The following is a 15,340-nucleotide window of genomic DNA, read 5'->3' on the forward strand; positions in this document are numbered from 1 at the left end:
CAATGGCTGAAATAGTCATTGGTTACGACCGCCAACACGCACCCATAGCATTAGCAATAGGGTGCCTTACTAGTATGGTATCCGAACAAATCAGTATGCAAGTACAGTAGAACCCGACTATTTTTGCATGTCACGACCGTCGTCTGCTTGGTTTTCTGTGCTGTTATAATTTTTCAGGGGCAAGGACAAACTTGGGGTTGGTATCCACCATTTTCAAATTCAGCACACCCATGTTACCAACTTTATATATTTTTATTTTTTATTTTTGTGTCAATCCGCCAATAGGAACACGTACCAATAGACAAACATTAATGGGATGAATATGCATTGTAAACATCTACAAATAGAAACATGGATAAAGGACCCCCAAAAAGGCACTGAAGTTAAATTAAAATTTAAAAAGCAACATGGGTATTAACATGAAGGTAACTATTTTTTAGACCGTGGAGCAAAAGACAGCCCTCATCCATTTCAAAGACCAGATTGATTCTGGTTAAGAAGCCGAGGACTCTCCAAAAAGTGTAGAGAATACAAGGAAGGAAGTTTCAGATGTGGGAGGAAAACCCTCGCAAAATTTTTCCAGGAAAAAACAAACCCACCTGCGGGATTCGAACAAGAGGTGGAGTGGAAGAGAGATACCTTAACACTAGACTTGTGGACAAGTCGTTAAATGTCTGTCACGGTGTTAGTGTTCCAACTCCCAGCGGTATCCTCGCGAGAGAGCTGTGATCTCGCGAGAGCACCGCCACAACTCAACCATCTCAACGCCTGGGACCATTAACTTGTCCACAAGTCTACCTCTACACCAACCCGACCACCCTTAAAAACCATATCAGAGCACACAATAAAACAATCTCAAATACCAAGCAATATTTTGTTAAACACACTTCATTTATTAAAAGATCTGTTAAAATATCAAGGTCTATTCCATGAATAAATTGTCATAATAAATGTTAATAAAAAAGGTGCAAACAAAAGGTAAAGAAAAATCTGGTATTGTTTTATTTTATTGATACATATAAATATAGTGTGAACTGATATGCCAAGTGTGCAGCAGTGGATCAACAATGCACAGCCATTGCAAGCTTAATAACTTATGGCTTTTTTGAAAAAGGCAAATGAGTGTACATGATTGGGGTTTGTTGTTTTTACCTTTTAGTAAATTTGAAGAAGGATCCAACAGAAGGGGGTATGGATTCAGATTTCTCCCCGTAGGCAAAAACAGAACAGAAAAAAAAATTACTTTGTATTTTACATTTAAGGGAACATTTAAAATTCCCTAACAAGGAGATTTATATACGTATTTTTGCTGTAGTTGTCGAAACTCTGATATTTGGCTTAAACAAACGGACCTCATTACATTGAAATATGATTTAATTTTTCTAACAGTGACACAACCAATCGACCCAAAAACTTTTCAAATTTGTTTAATGGTGCACAATTAACCAAAATAAGTGTTAAAATTTTAAACACTTTACAGTCACAGACATGATTTTTTTTTTCACAAAAAGAATGCCAGCACCATCTCCGATTCATTTTCTTTCATGATTTGCAAACATTAACTTTGTTCAATTTAATTGTTGTTTTATTAATCCATGCATTTAAAATGAATAAATCCTACCAAAATGCCATGTCGTATGTACCGTTTGTGACTTGTGCTAGTTTCTGATAAGCAGAAATGTGTGAGGCAATTTGCTTTGCTTAAGCTGCTCGATGAATCTGTGAACATTTACATTCGATTTTAAAAATGTTATGAACGAGTCTAAAGTCAAGCAAGGTTTTTGTTAGCCTGAACATTTGACGTCACACTTGGAGGCTTGTGAATAACGCCAGAGACCTGCCTCCAAAACCAGCATGTAGTTTCACCTTTGACCTCAGTCATTTCAAATAGAGATAGGCAGTGAAATTCTATTGCGGACGTGACAGCAGTGAACTGTTTGGGCAGCGAGCTCATGTCACTGCACGTTTATCATATATCATTGTATCCAATGGAATCACTGGACCAGCGGCAGGGACCTGTCTTTATCCTTGCTGATAAAGACAGGGGCCCAGTCTAGGTTTTGGTTTATTAATTGACACTCGCTTATAAAGAGCAAACCGAATGCAAGTTTAGAAAATAAAATTCATGAACTTGGATTGTCAGAACTTGGATTGTTGTTGACCCTATTATTGTCCCTTTATTTTTTTCATTGTGTCCAAATTCCACACCCTTAAAAAAACAAGACTGACACAAGGCCCAATGCTAAGCACACACAAATCTTGCTCAGCAGAACAGGTCACCAGCCAAATAGCCCTTCAAAGAACCCTGTGCACGACTGGTCCCCCATGAACTAATGCTCAGCAAATGAACACTTGGCAAGCAATATTTTTTATAATTAACTGGTCCCACAGTGTTCTCCCACTCTCTGTACTACGCCACAGACTACCACTTCTGTATGTTATAATACACATAGTCCATTTATTTTCATACAATTTTTTCATTTTGTAAAAATTACAAAAAAACTACAACATTTAAATTTACACATTATTATAAAAAAAGAAAATCTGTCCAAAACCACATCCAGTTTTCACATTTCTGTTTTTCTGTTTCTGTCTTTCTGTCTTTTTTTGGAAGAACATCAGCTTACACTGTACATGAAAAAACAACAACAAAAAACGTTCCTCACACTTTTTTTTAATGTTCGTCATTTCCCACTGATAACTTTCTGAACTTTCTACAATGTCTTGGAAACATCACATTTTCCAGAATCTCATCCAGACCTTGAGCTCCATTCTTTCTGAAGATTTCTGTAGCCTAGGCAAAGCAAGCTCTAGCATTGATCGGGGATGCTGTTTCTTGTATTTGTCATCTTGCAGAGGGCAAAACAGTGACTGTATGGGAGGCTGACTTGGAGGGACTGCACAAGTCTATAAACCTGGATCAAAACAGCTTTGAGCCAGATGTTTGTGGATACTATCTCTTCTCCAGTAATTCGTGTTGTGATATCGGTGACTACAGTAACAAAATTGAATGTCTCCAATGGACCGTTCCGGCTTTCCACTAAGCTCTGCCCACCGCGCACGTGAGCAAGACACGTGTACGAACACTCCCAATGACATTCTGCACGATTCTGCAGCGCGTGCCAAATATACGCGCACGCATGACCGAGTTTGTCCGACCACAATCATTGCTGTGATTGGTCAAATGGTTGAACACGCAGTTTGATTGATAGGCCGGATCAGCCCATCAAGACAGACTAAGCCCATGACAACAACCCAACAAAGAAGTTTAAACAAATGACGATACTTTATATATTCTGGCTCATAAATGCTGTAACTTCATCAAGTCGTGATACAATAGGCACTGTGATTTTTGACAAGGGTTCAAATCCCACCCCAGAATCATGCCTGTGAAATTTTTTTGGTTTGATCCAGAAATTTCATTAGAAGGAAATGACGCTACAACACACTAGCCTGAAGTTCATCACCAGCAAGTGGGTGTACATGTACCGATAGCTACTGTAGTGGCATGTCAAACCATATGCCTTTGGCATTGGACTTTGTTGATCTCCATGGAAGTACACTAGTGGGATGATGGTACGTTCAATCCAATACCATGCTTCTGACTACTGAATCTACCTCATTGTGATCCAGTGTCTTTTTGTAAAGTGAGCAGGGACCAAAAATGTTTCATCAACATTTTGGGAGGATGTTTCACCAACATTTCGGGAGGGATTCTGATTTACAACAATGAACAATCCTAACCATCGATAGCAGCACATAAGTAACTGAGTCTGTAGTTTGATTCATAATATGCAGCTTTCCAGATGTCACTCCAAAGTAGGTCTTCACAAAGCCTCACGGACTCTCTTCCAAGGTTGTTGTTATTGCTGTTGTGTGAATGATCTTCCATCAAGGGAACTCGGCACACTCCCACAAAAGGATATAAACACCAAGCTTCCTCACCAAATCAGAGAACATAACAGTCATGTTGGTTTCTGTTTAGATTTTAGCCCCACTCAAGCCTGCATGCTTCACCGACCTAAGCCCACCTTATCCAGTACCCGCCTTCGCGCACCACCAAGCCCAAGTACTTAAGCAGCATCCAGCAACAGAGTCCATCAAGCAATCTTCGGAAGACAAACTGAGCAAACGGATCGAGTTGTTGAGTTCTTTTTAGAACCAACACTACCTCAAAGGAGATATTCACAAGGTGTTACCGCAAACCTCTCTTAGTTATACCTAGGAGGTAGACTTCCACCATGCAAAGTTTTAAATCCTACTTAACATCACAGTCTTCGTCAAACTTAGCTGCGTTTTTGCTTGGAAGTGTACAGTTCAAGCCAAGAATGCAAAACGTTACACCGTGATGGCTGCTTACAATTGATGAATAACAATTTTTTTTTCAGATGGCGAGATAAACACTCCTACAAAAAACCTGTATTTTAATAATTTCAAAATATATTTAGTTCAACTAGAAGTTCTAGAAGTTTCAAACGTTCTCTGCTGATGAGTAGGACAGTTCCATGATGGAAATAAAAAAGCAGAAAACAAAAAGTTCTCGACTCCCACCAGACAAACTTTCAGTACACTGCTGAAACTTTCCACATTTTGAACTTCCTTTACCAATTACATATGAAGTTCAGATTAACAGTTCCTTACTGAGTCCAGCGCTAATCCAAGCTCCGATCACTACCATTTGAGGAACTAGGGACATTTCTTCTTTCGATACCAGAGTAAGTTTAAGCACCTTGATCGTCATTACTTATGAGATGAGGGTAACGAACTTGAAGGTTTCAATACTTCAGAACAGGCATGATGCTTCACGAAGGCAATGAAGGCGATTGCCTCCATGCCCCCTGTTCACTGCCTTTGTGCCCTTGAAATACTCCAGTAGAAGTTAACGATTTCCTCATAGGGTGCCCTTTGCCAAGGAGAAAATGTTTCAATGTCCTTGCCATTTCAAAGGTCTGGGTTAGCATGACAAAAAAAAATCCATCCCAAGACTCCTTCAACACAACTCTTCTTTTTCAACGACTCTTTTCACAAAGTATCTCTAAATTCTACACAACACGACTTGCAGCACTTTGAACAAAGTTTTTCTTTTTTGTTTCCTGTTGAAGGTTCCGGCCACCATTTTGAAACCCCTCCTGAGGTTTTTAGTCCTTTCCTAGAGGCAAAGGTTTTTTTTTTCCCGCCAGAGAGGGTCCGGCCACCATTTTGAAACTCCTCCAAGGTTTTCAGTCCATTCCTAGAAGCAATTGTTTTATTTATTTTTTTCCACCATTTCTGAAACTCCTCCAAGGTTTTTCAGTCCATTCCTAGTGGGTCCATGAGAGGCATTGTGTGTAGTACCTCGTCCAGGAGTTGTAAGGCTCTGTGGAGGTGGATCTCAATCCAGCATGGTGTCTCTTTGATGCTCTGCCGTGGGTAATCAGGTCCCCAGCCCTTGACGAAGCTCATGCGTAGGATGCAGAGACGTCTGAGGTCGTCCACTCCGATGCCGGCTGCAGCAGAGTAACCTGAAGCGTAACATAAAATAGTTAATGGCGTATATTTCCTTGTAACAATCAAGTTTCAATCAAGTTTCTGTTAACGGCAGTGGACATTATTGGTAATTACTCAAAATAATTATTGGCATAAAACCTTACTTGGTAATGAGTAATGGAGGATTTACTTACGGACAGCAGGGGCGATCCCACCAACCGACTGGGGGCCCGGAACATGACCTGCTACGGCTGCGGCTTGGGCAGAGGCAGCCGCCCTCGCTGTCGCTGCTTGGGTCCTCATCTGGGCGTGGCATTGGCGCAGATCAAACACCTGTCGGGGTTAAATAGGCCAAATATTGGGTTAGCTAGTTAATTCAATGCATTTTTTTTTTTGGCTTTTTTTTTTTTTTTTTTTTTAAGGATTTTTTAAATAGGATTTACAGACTCTCTACATTTAACCAGAAATAGAAACTAAAGATCAGGGCCCAATTTCATAGCGCTGTTTAGCGCCTGATGTTGTGCTTACTGTGCAATTTCTATTTCATAGGGCTGCTAACCCTAAGCACACGAAAAGGCATGCTAAACTTCCGGTGCTTACCGCACAAAAATAAATGACATCACAATGCAAATCCCTGGTACGCACGAAATTTTTCTGCTAACCTGTGAAATACGCTAAGGCTTAAGCAATTCTTCTGCTACAGTTAAGCATGCAAATATGCTTACCGTTAAACAGCCCTATGAAATTTGGCCCTGGTTACTACTAGGCCTAAACTAAAACATAGCTTTGTCTTTCTTCTGATTATTTCATATACATTTCATTTCTTAATTTTACTAGTATAGGTGAAAAAGTACAATGAAAAAAACCAACAAAAAAAACCAGGAAAAGACAAACTGACTAAGCCTAAGGGCCTTGTCACATGTGGCAACTTGGAGGCAACCGACTACAGTGCATGCTGCAGGATCACTTTGGTAGCAGCACAGGAGTAAGTTTCCAAACAAAGTCTCACGATTCTCAAGAACAATCTAATGTGAATGGATTCTCTTCTTCAAGATTGCCTGCATCTGGTTGCCTTTAAATTGCCTCGTGTGACATGAAACTAAAACTGACCAATTTAAACAAAAAAGGTAGCACCCCTAAAGGATTAATTTTTCAAAGTCAACCTATATACTATCAGTCTCCTAATGCTACAGTCCAAGGAACCGACAAACATTAAATAATTATATGGAGATAGGATGGGGAGAAAAATGTACAAGATTAAACAATGTAAAAACATCACACTACAAAATATAATAAAAAGCACAATATTCACATTAAAAAATGGAAATCAAGCATAGAACGTGGATGTGGAGAAAAATGTACAAGATTAAACAGTGTAAACACATCACACTACAATTGCAAAAGGCACAAATCTCACATTAACAAATGGAAATGTTATTAACAAAAATCAAGCATAGAACATGGATGATGAGACAAATATACAAGAAACAGTGTAAAAACATCACACTACAATTGTAAAAGGCACAAATCTCACATTAACAAATGGAAATGTTACTAACAAAAATCAAGCATACAACATGTAGAGCATGGATATGCAAAAAAATATACAGAATCAAACATTATAAAAAGCACAAAAATTGCGTTCAAAAATGGAAAAGTTATAACAAAATTCAAGAACCATGATTGAACAAGTTATCAACAGAATGGTATTGTACTCTGGAGCAGAACCTTTCAGGCAATGAACAACAAGTTAGTATGTACATGTACATTGACTGACCTTTATGTATGCACTTGGGTATATCTTGTGTACAGCATCTCCTGGGGCTCGGCCCGCCTCCCGGTCCAGATAATAACTCTGGACAAAGACGGCGTGCTCACTCAGACATCTCACCCACACGTCTCCTTCACCTTTCAGATCCAGCTGGACACCTTTGCCTATGTGTAACCTGTGTGGGAGGAAAGAGAGCCAATTAAGAATAGAAGCCTGAATAAGAATGGATTCTTTTATTTTTGGTTTTATCCTTACAACGATGTGTGTGTTAGCACTGTAAACTCAGTACTTTCTCAAGTTCTGTGAATAAAAGTAACAGGCATATTACTCGAGTGGGACTCGAACCCACGACCTTTGCGAATCTAGAGTAGTGTCTTACCAACTAGACCACCGAGATTGCCCGGTAGCTAGAGGCAGTTCTGATTCCCATATTTAAGCAGTTGCCTAAGACACTTCTCGAGTATTGCAAAGTTCATTTTCACATGTGTAAATATTGAGAAGGAACACACCTGATTAAAAATAGAACCTGAATAAGAATGGATTGATTTTCATGTGTATAAACGTTAAGAAGGAACATGAGATGATTGGGGATAGAAGCCTGAATAAGAATGGATTAATTTTCCTATGTGTAAATGATGAGAGGGAACAAGAGCCTGATTGAGAATAGAAGCCTGAATAAGAATGGATTCCGATTCCACATTTTTGTGTCCATTTCCTAAATGGACAACCCACAGTATCAACATCCATATTGTAAAAAGCAAAAATAAACATCTCGGTACTGGGCCTTGATTGTTTGTGCCCAAAAAAAATTCCCTGAAATTTTCCGACTGTTTCAACAAGGTCATTGACATTAAACATTAGACAATGTTACTCATGGGATTTCAAACATTTACAAACTAACAAAACACAGACCTGACTTTCTCAAGCACACAGTACATCTCAATGGAATAATAAAACATCTTAGCCTGCATGTCTCAACTTACAAACAAAACTGTGTATAGTTCTTATCAGCTTTTGATACCGAATTATAAAGAAATGGGAAACCATTTCGATGTTATCATTATTTGTTTTTACAATACTTGTCTTCATGTGGTACAAAATGTCAACTAAATATATAATTTTCCCTGTAACAATCAAGTTTCTTATCAGGTTCTTGATCAGGAATGTTTGAGGTTTAGACTTTTTGTAAAAAATATGACATTTATCAGTGCATTTAAATAACAAAAGAGGTGAAAATGTCTTTGTTTTGAAAATAGAGATAATGTGAACTAGTTTATCAGATCTGGGCCCAGATTCAAAGCTCTGCGTACTGCAGAATTGTATGCTTACTGCCCTTAGACCAACGTCCTGTATTAAAGGCAGTGGACACTATTGGTAATTCCTCAAAAACATTTTTAGCATCAAACCTCACTTGATAATGAGTAATGGGGAGGGGTTGGTAGTATAAAACATTGTGAGAAACAGCTCCCTCTGAAGTAATGTAGTTTTCAAGAAAGAAGTGATTTTCCACGAATTTGATTTCGAGACCTCAGGTTTAGAATTTGAGGTCACGAAATCAAGCATCTGAATGCACCCAACTTCATGTGACCAGGGTGTTTTTTCTTTCATTGTTATCTCGCAACTTCGACGACGGATTGAGCTCAAACTTTCACAGGTTATGCATACGTTGAGATACACCAAGTGAGAAGACTGGTCTTTGACAAGTACCAATAGTGTCCACTGTCTTTAAGTGAAGAATTTCCAGTAAGCAGAGCCATGAAATTAGACCCTGTAATCTTAGACCAGGCAACATTCCCCGTTTTGCTCCATAAGAATCCAGCAACCAAATGTTTCAAAACAAATTGCAGCTCGCTAGACTAAACAAGCAGCCCCCCTGTCCCAAAACTCCCTATATGTCTTTCAACTCTATTGTTTCAGGTATGTTCAAATGATGTCATTTACAAACTGGAGTTTTAGATTTCAAGGAGATTATGAAAACAATATCATCAATGCTGGAGAAGCAGATCAAAGCGCGTGACCTCTCTATACCTAAAAAAAATAACAGCTTTTTTTCATGAGACAGAAAAAACAAAGAAGCCTGAAATGCGATAAAAAGCCTGAAATCAGATAAAAAGCCTGAAAGTTCTCAACCCCCTGTTTTGTGTTAAAGTGAAAATCCTCCACTTTCACTTCACCAAAGTTCAGGCCTGGGATTACCCAAATGCAATGGAGGCTCCAAATCCCCAGGTCTTGGCCATGGTGCCCCTTAAAAAGTATCTCATAGGATTGATTTTCAAATGGAAGTGCCCTTTGCGAAACGAAAATTGCCTTGCCCTCTCAAAGATTAAAATACAGGGGCAGATTTCACAAAGCAATAAAATTCATCCTAAGACAAATTGTCAGTTACTTAGCAACTACAATCGATCTGCAGTTAAGATAAATTTAAGCTCTCTATGAAATCGGCCCCAGGCCTGACACTTCACTGATTTCTCACCGTGATCGTTCGCTGGACTCTGTCCGGTGAACATTGGACAGCTGGCCCAAGCAGAAGCGGTCGACTCCCGAGGGGTCAACGTAGCCATCGATGGTGACTGATGGGTATCGGGGCGGCGTGGAAGAGTAAGGTACCTTGAAGATCTCACCCACCTGGGTGTCCAGCTCAAAGTAGGCGATGGAGCACCAGTACTCTGGGGCTGTCAAATACAACAATCATTGAATTGTTTAGTAAAAATACATTAATTTTCTTTTGGTCAAATATAAAGTTTTGTTAATTGGTTGCTGACAAATCCCAATGAGACAGTTGTAAAAGCAACAGCGTCAACACTTTTCCTCTTGTGGAGTTTATCTTTTGTTCTTTCCTTTGTGCCTGCACTTAACAGTTTCTCAAAGGCTTTAGTGCACAAATTTCGTTGTAGAGCACCCAGTCGTTAAAATTACCCTACGCAGTCTTTTTGTTTTTCATTTTTGTTTTGTCCTTGATCTCCATGCGGTACCAAAAATGAGCACACTATTTAAGTGGACATGTGTAAGCCCACCTACATGTAGTGTTCCAAGTCCCTAAATTATGTGGAACTCTTTTGTTCTCAGGTCCACACTTCCAATCTATACTATTAAAAGCGTAACCCGCGCCATCTTGGATTGAAATTAGAAGGTCCAGTGGCATGGCATCCTTGCGGAAATCAACACGGTCGTGTGTGTGGAATTCAACACGTTTGTGTCTTTTCAGACGTCGGGTTGCAAGTCTACAAAACCCTGACCCAAACTCCCACTTACGAGTCATCTGATTGGAGGTAGTTTGGGCGGCGACCTTGTGTCAACCACTGGTCGATGTTGTTACCAGACTTCCTAGAAATCTTTCTGACAGATGACTCATTGGACAGTGTTTCGCAGTAGGTTCTCCGGATTGGTTCACTCATTGCCCCTTGCCCGCCCACCTGCCATTCGATCCGCCCTTTTTGGTCGGGTTACTTTCGTGTTATCCCCCAAAACAGCGGTGGTAAAAAAAACCAGTAGATAGATTAGATTTTTGGCACACAGCATGTTCCGAAAACTCGCTTTATTTAGTGATGTAACAACGCTATGTATCGTGGGACGTGACACTCCATAAATCGCGATGAATAAGTAAAGGGCCCAAGATAGACTGGGTAAAGTTTTTAAAAAAATCAACCCTGAAGGCAAATTGTGTTAATTTATGGCATACAAGTTTTTTAGAGGTATTGAGGGGTGCTGAGCTCGAATTTGCTGTATGCCAAGCTCAAAATTGTCCCATAATGCCTCAAAATCCCAAATCCAAAATGGCAGCCAGAGTGCGTGCAAGCTTTATGCGTGAACGGCAGGTATTGTAAACGGACAGCACCCACGCACTGCTGCACTGCCTTGTTCTATCACAGTTCCACTCGGCCGCGGCTCGGCAGTTCGTCGATCTACATGTAGTAGGCTGGTGCGATGCGGCAGAAAAACAACAGTGAGTACCGAGCAGAAAATGTTATTTTTTGACGATGTTTTTTAATTTCACTCAACAAAAAGGAAATGCAAGCATTATGAATGTGTATTGAGTGTGTGTGGAAAGTGTTGGTAGTGTAGTCCAAAAGAGTTATTGCTGGCTAACGGTCGTAAAACTTTCACCTATCAACGTGATTTAAAACGTATAGCGTTAAGGAGGCCCAAAATATTAGACCACTATAAGGCTCACGGGGGAGCCTTATAGTTTCTAGAGTTTCGTCGACTAACCCAAAACGAGGTGGGCGCAGCCACTGCAAGTAGTGGCGGACGTGCGCATTTCATTTTGGGTTAGAATTATGACACCATGCATAAATATAGGGTGCGTTCGTTTAGCTCCCCTGGGTCGACCCCGGTGTGTGGCAGGTTCTTTTCCCTGGACGAACGTGGGTAATTATCTGCACACGTTCGTCCTGGGGGAAAAAATGCTACACGACGGGGTCGACCCAGGGAAGCTAAACGAACGCACCCAATCAAAGAGGCGTATAACACCCTCACCCATATTATATTTCGAAATAATGTGTAAAGGATTTTCATCATCTAGCGGGGTGCCGCGCGAAACGCGGCATCCCGCTAGTGTAGAATTTTTAAAAAAACAGATCACACAGCACACAATCCTCCTTTAAAATCAAAGTATTAAATAAATAGTAATTTGGCAACTATATCAATATCTTCTTTTGTCAACAAACTTTGCTAGACAAAACACTTCACACCACCAAAGGTGTTTACTTTCTAAGGTGTTGCAGGTTATCTTTTTAAGGGGAAATCAGATGTTTGGTTGTCCCCCCAAACTGTCTCTATGACTTCCCAACCCCCCCCCCCCCCCCTCCCCTCACAAAAATGCCGTTCACAGTCGTTAACCGTTTTGGTCATTGGCCAGCGATCAACCAATGGCAAGTCCAACTGAAACAGTTACTAAAAACTAACGACCGTGAAAACGCAACCCATGTTCCACCTACCTGGTTGAGATGATAGTGGGGCATTAAGAGGCATTTCACCCTGTAGTTGATTGGTCTGTTGCCAGTAAGGATTGGTGGGGTTGGCTGCCTGGCTGGTGCCCCCTGGCATGCCTGGATTGTAGGACATTGTGTTGTTCCCCGTCCATATTGTAGTACTTGCTGTGGAAATAATTACCAACGCCATCTCTTTTTATTTGCTAGCAAACATTAATAAAAAAAAAAATTTAAAAAAATGCCAATCAAAGGATGCACAAGAACAAACAATATAATAGTTTTAAGATGAACACAAAAATGTCAAAACACCAAAAAGTACCAAGGCTTGGCAGGCAGATACATACATGTAGGAAACAACCCCCAGTGAGGGTGGTACACTAAAACGATTAGAAGCAATAACAAAGAATCCCGGCAGAGAAAGCTAATAGTGACAGAAAGCCACTTCTAAAGCAATCTCAAAATTGAACTAAAATTTTCAGACCCTGCAGAGTGCAAGTTTTCTTTGGTCCAATAGATCTGTATGCAAATGATGTTTTAAAGCCATTGGACACTTTCGGTAAACAGTATTGTCTAAGGCCCACACTTCGTGTATCACAACTTCTATATAAAATAACAAACCTGTGAAAATTTAGGCTCAATCGGTCATCAGAGTCGGGAAAAAATAACAGGAAAACCCACCGTTGTTTCCGCACGTTTCGCCGTGTCAGGACATGTGTTTACTATAATTCTCGTTGTCGAGAACTGATAATTGTTTCAATGTTTTCTCAAAAAGTAAAGCATTTCATGGAATAATATTTCATGAGAAGTCTTTTACCTTTACCTTCTGTAAACCCTGTAAATTATTTGTAAATTTGTGAACTTTTATTTTTTTTCTGTTCCGAAAGTGTATAATGGTTTTAAGAGTAGGGCACTTTTTTGTCTTTTCAACAACGTTCCTCTTATAAAGAGGCAAGTTGTCCAGTCCCAGTAATCTTGTTAAAGACACTGGACACTACTATTGGCAATTGTCAAAGGCGAATCTTCTCACTTGGTGTATCTCAACATATGCATATATAAAAAAAACTGTGCAAATTTGAGCTCAATTGGTCGTCTAAGTTGCGAGATAATAATGAAAGAAAAAAACACCCTTGTCACAAAGTTGTGTGCTTTCAGATGATTGATTTCGAGACCTCAAAACATAATTCTGAGGTCTCGAAATCAAATTCGTGAAAAATTACTTCCTTCTCGAAAACTACATTACTTCAGAGGGAGCCGTTCTCAAAATGTTTTATACAATCAACAGCTCCCAATTACTCATTACCAAGTAAGGTTTTATGCTAATAATTATTTTGAGTAATTACCAATGGTGTCCACTGCCTTTAACTTACATATATGTTAACTGTATCTGTTGCACTACCAAAGGGTTTCTTGTGCATGCAATGCAATTGGTTGCCTCCAAGTTGCCTGTAAAATTTGTATTGTGTCAAGACCTAATAACTCTTTCATGCGCAAATCGGTTGCTAGCGTTTGATTTAAATCCCTTCAAAAAAATAATTGTAAAACAAAAAATACAAATCCCTTGGCCAGTTTTCAGAATGTTTAAACAGCTCTATGAAATTATACCCAGATTAAATCAATTCTTCAAGTCTTAAGTCCAACGCTCCGCTATATATTGCGCCCAAAACAAATTGTTGGCACACTTAACATGTTTTCTCACACTGTGATTGCCGGAACACATTAGAAAAATGCTCAATCCACATAATCTAATTTGTCCAGCGATTTATCATCATCAATGAACAAAGCAACCCCTTCCCATGAACTTACTTTGAAGTAGGGTTTAAAATTAAGCATTGTGGATGTTTAACTAAAAGAGATTTGCGGTAACACCAAAAAGAATATCTCTTTTGAGTAGTGTTGTTTCTCTGAAAAGAACCAATGGTTAACAACTCCAGAGTAGTTAACCACTGGTTCTTTTCAGGACCAACACTACTCGCTCTGCCAACTTCCTTGGTTTAGAACTTACTTCTGTTCATCGACTGGTTTGACGTCGATCCAGTTGGTGAAGCAGGTCCTGTCGGCCCCGACGGTCCAGAGCTCCCAAGGGGTGCTGCAGGACCAGGAGGTCCTGATGGTCCAGGGGGGCCCACTGAGCCAACGGGTGTCCCCCCAACTTGCTGGGCGAGAGGTGGCGGGCCTTGCGAGGCAGGACCCTGGGACGGGGGACCCTGAGGGGGTAGAGGCTGCTGCTGGGGGGCAGCTTGAGGGGAAGGGGATTGAATGGAGGGTGGGGCCGAGTTCGGGGACTGGACGCTGACGGGCGGGAAGGCGGAGGTCGGTGATAGAGGCATCGCCGGGAGCTGAGTTATTATGGTGTGCTGGGGCGGGACCATTGGGGGCATCGACGAAACTGGGGGGAAAATTTTTTATTGTTAAAACAAATTGTGGTGAAACATTACCTTCATGTAGTATATAAACCGACTTCTAACGTAAGAAATATCATATAGAGGGTCCTTAAATATTTAAAGCATTAAATAAAACTGCTAAGCTTGAAAATCAAAACGGTTATCTCTGCATGGTGCTTTTAACATAATGCCAAATATTGTGCTAGTGATAAAAGCAAACACACATTAGACTGCACAGCCTGTTTTTTACTAAACAATTGGAGCACACACGTGGCAATAAATGTTGTATAATGATGCATTGAAAAAAAAGGAAATGGCAGAAGTGGAACAAAGAAATGCTAAGCTTGTCATTGCTGAACGGAATACTACTTAATCTAGATATTGTGCACAAAGGTGAGAATGAGGTGGCGATGTGTTTTTTCTTCACCTCCTTCCCAGAGTCTCCTGGCACGATGGCAGATTTAAGGATGACACAACACAGAGAGAGACTTTGGATAAAAGTACATGTAGGGAAAACAAGTATTGCAATCATGCAAGTGCCGCCCAACTCAGGTTCTTGAAAATAAAAGAAAGAATCTGCTAGGGTTCGCAAAAGTCAGGCCTTTATTTATCTTTTGCAATTATACCACAGGTCATTTTGGTTGGTAAGCAGTTTGCAGCATCTAAGTTCCAGTTTCTCAAAAATTAAAGTAACTACATTGTATGTTACACTGAAGTCTTTGAAGAAACAGATGCATGCACATGTAAACCTCAAAACAGTTAGGACCAACTTGGTTCCAGAAGTTGAATAC

The 15,340-nt window shown here is 40.1% G+C and overlaps 1 protein-coding gene across 3 annotated transcripts in view; it reads right to left on the reverse strand.

Moving 5' to 3' along the window:
* Window positions 1-3,144: 3,144 nt before the first annotated feature.
* The window catches only part of LOC117305889 (mothers against decapentaplegic homolog 4-like), a 34,587-nt gene continuing 22,391 nt past the window's right edge, over window positions 3,145-15,340 (reverse strand). For all 3 annotated transcript variants that reach the window (XM_033790774.1, XM_033790775.1, XM_033790773.1), the window contains 6 exons: window positions 14,171-14,554; window positions 12,175-12,333; window positions 9,711-9,909; window positions 7,244-7,412; window positions 5,661-5,799; window positions 3,145-5,501 (listed from right to left, as the gene is read on the reverse strand). In XM_033790774.1, the coding sequence (XP_033646665.1) occupies window positions 5,290-5,501; window positions 5,661-5,799; window positions 7,244-7,412; window positions 9,711-9,909; window positions 12,175-12,333; window positions 14,171-14,554 (1,262 nt within the window). In that variant the 3' untranslated portion in view covers window positions 3,145-5,289. The remainder of the gene's footprint in view (window positions 5,502-5,660; window positions 5,800-7,243; window positions 7,413-9,710; window positions 9,910-12,174; window positions 12,334-14,170; window positions 14,555-15,340) is intronic.

The sequence above is a fragment of the Asterias rubens genome, unplaced genomic scaffold (assembly GCF_902459465.1).
Source record: "Asterias rubens unplaced genomic scaffold, eAstRub1.3, whole genome shotgun sequence".
Taxonomy (NCBI): Eukaryota; Metazoa; Echinodermata; class Asteroidea; order Forcipulatida; family Asteriidae; genus Asterias; species Asterias rubens.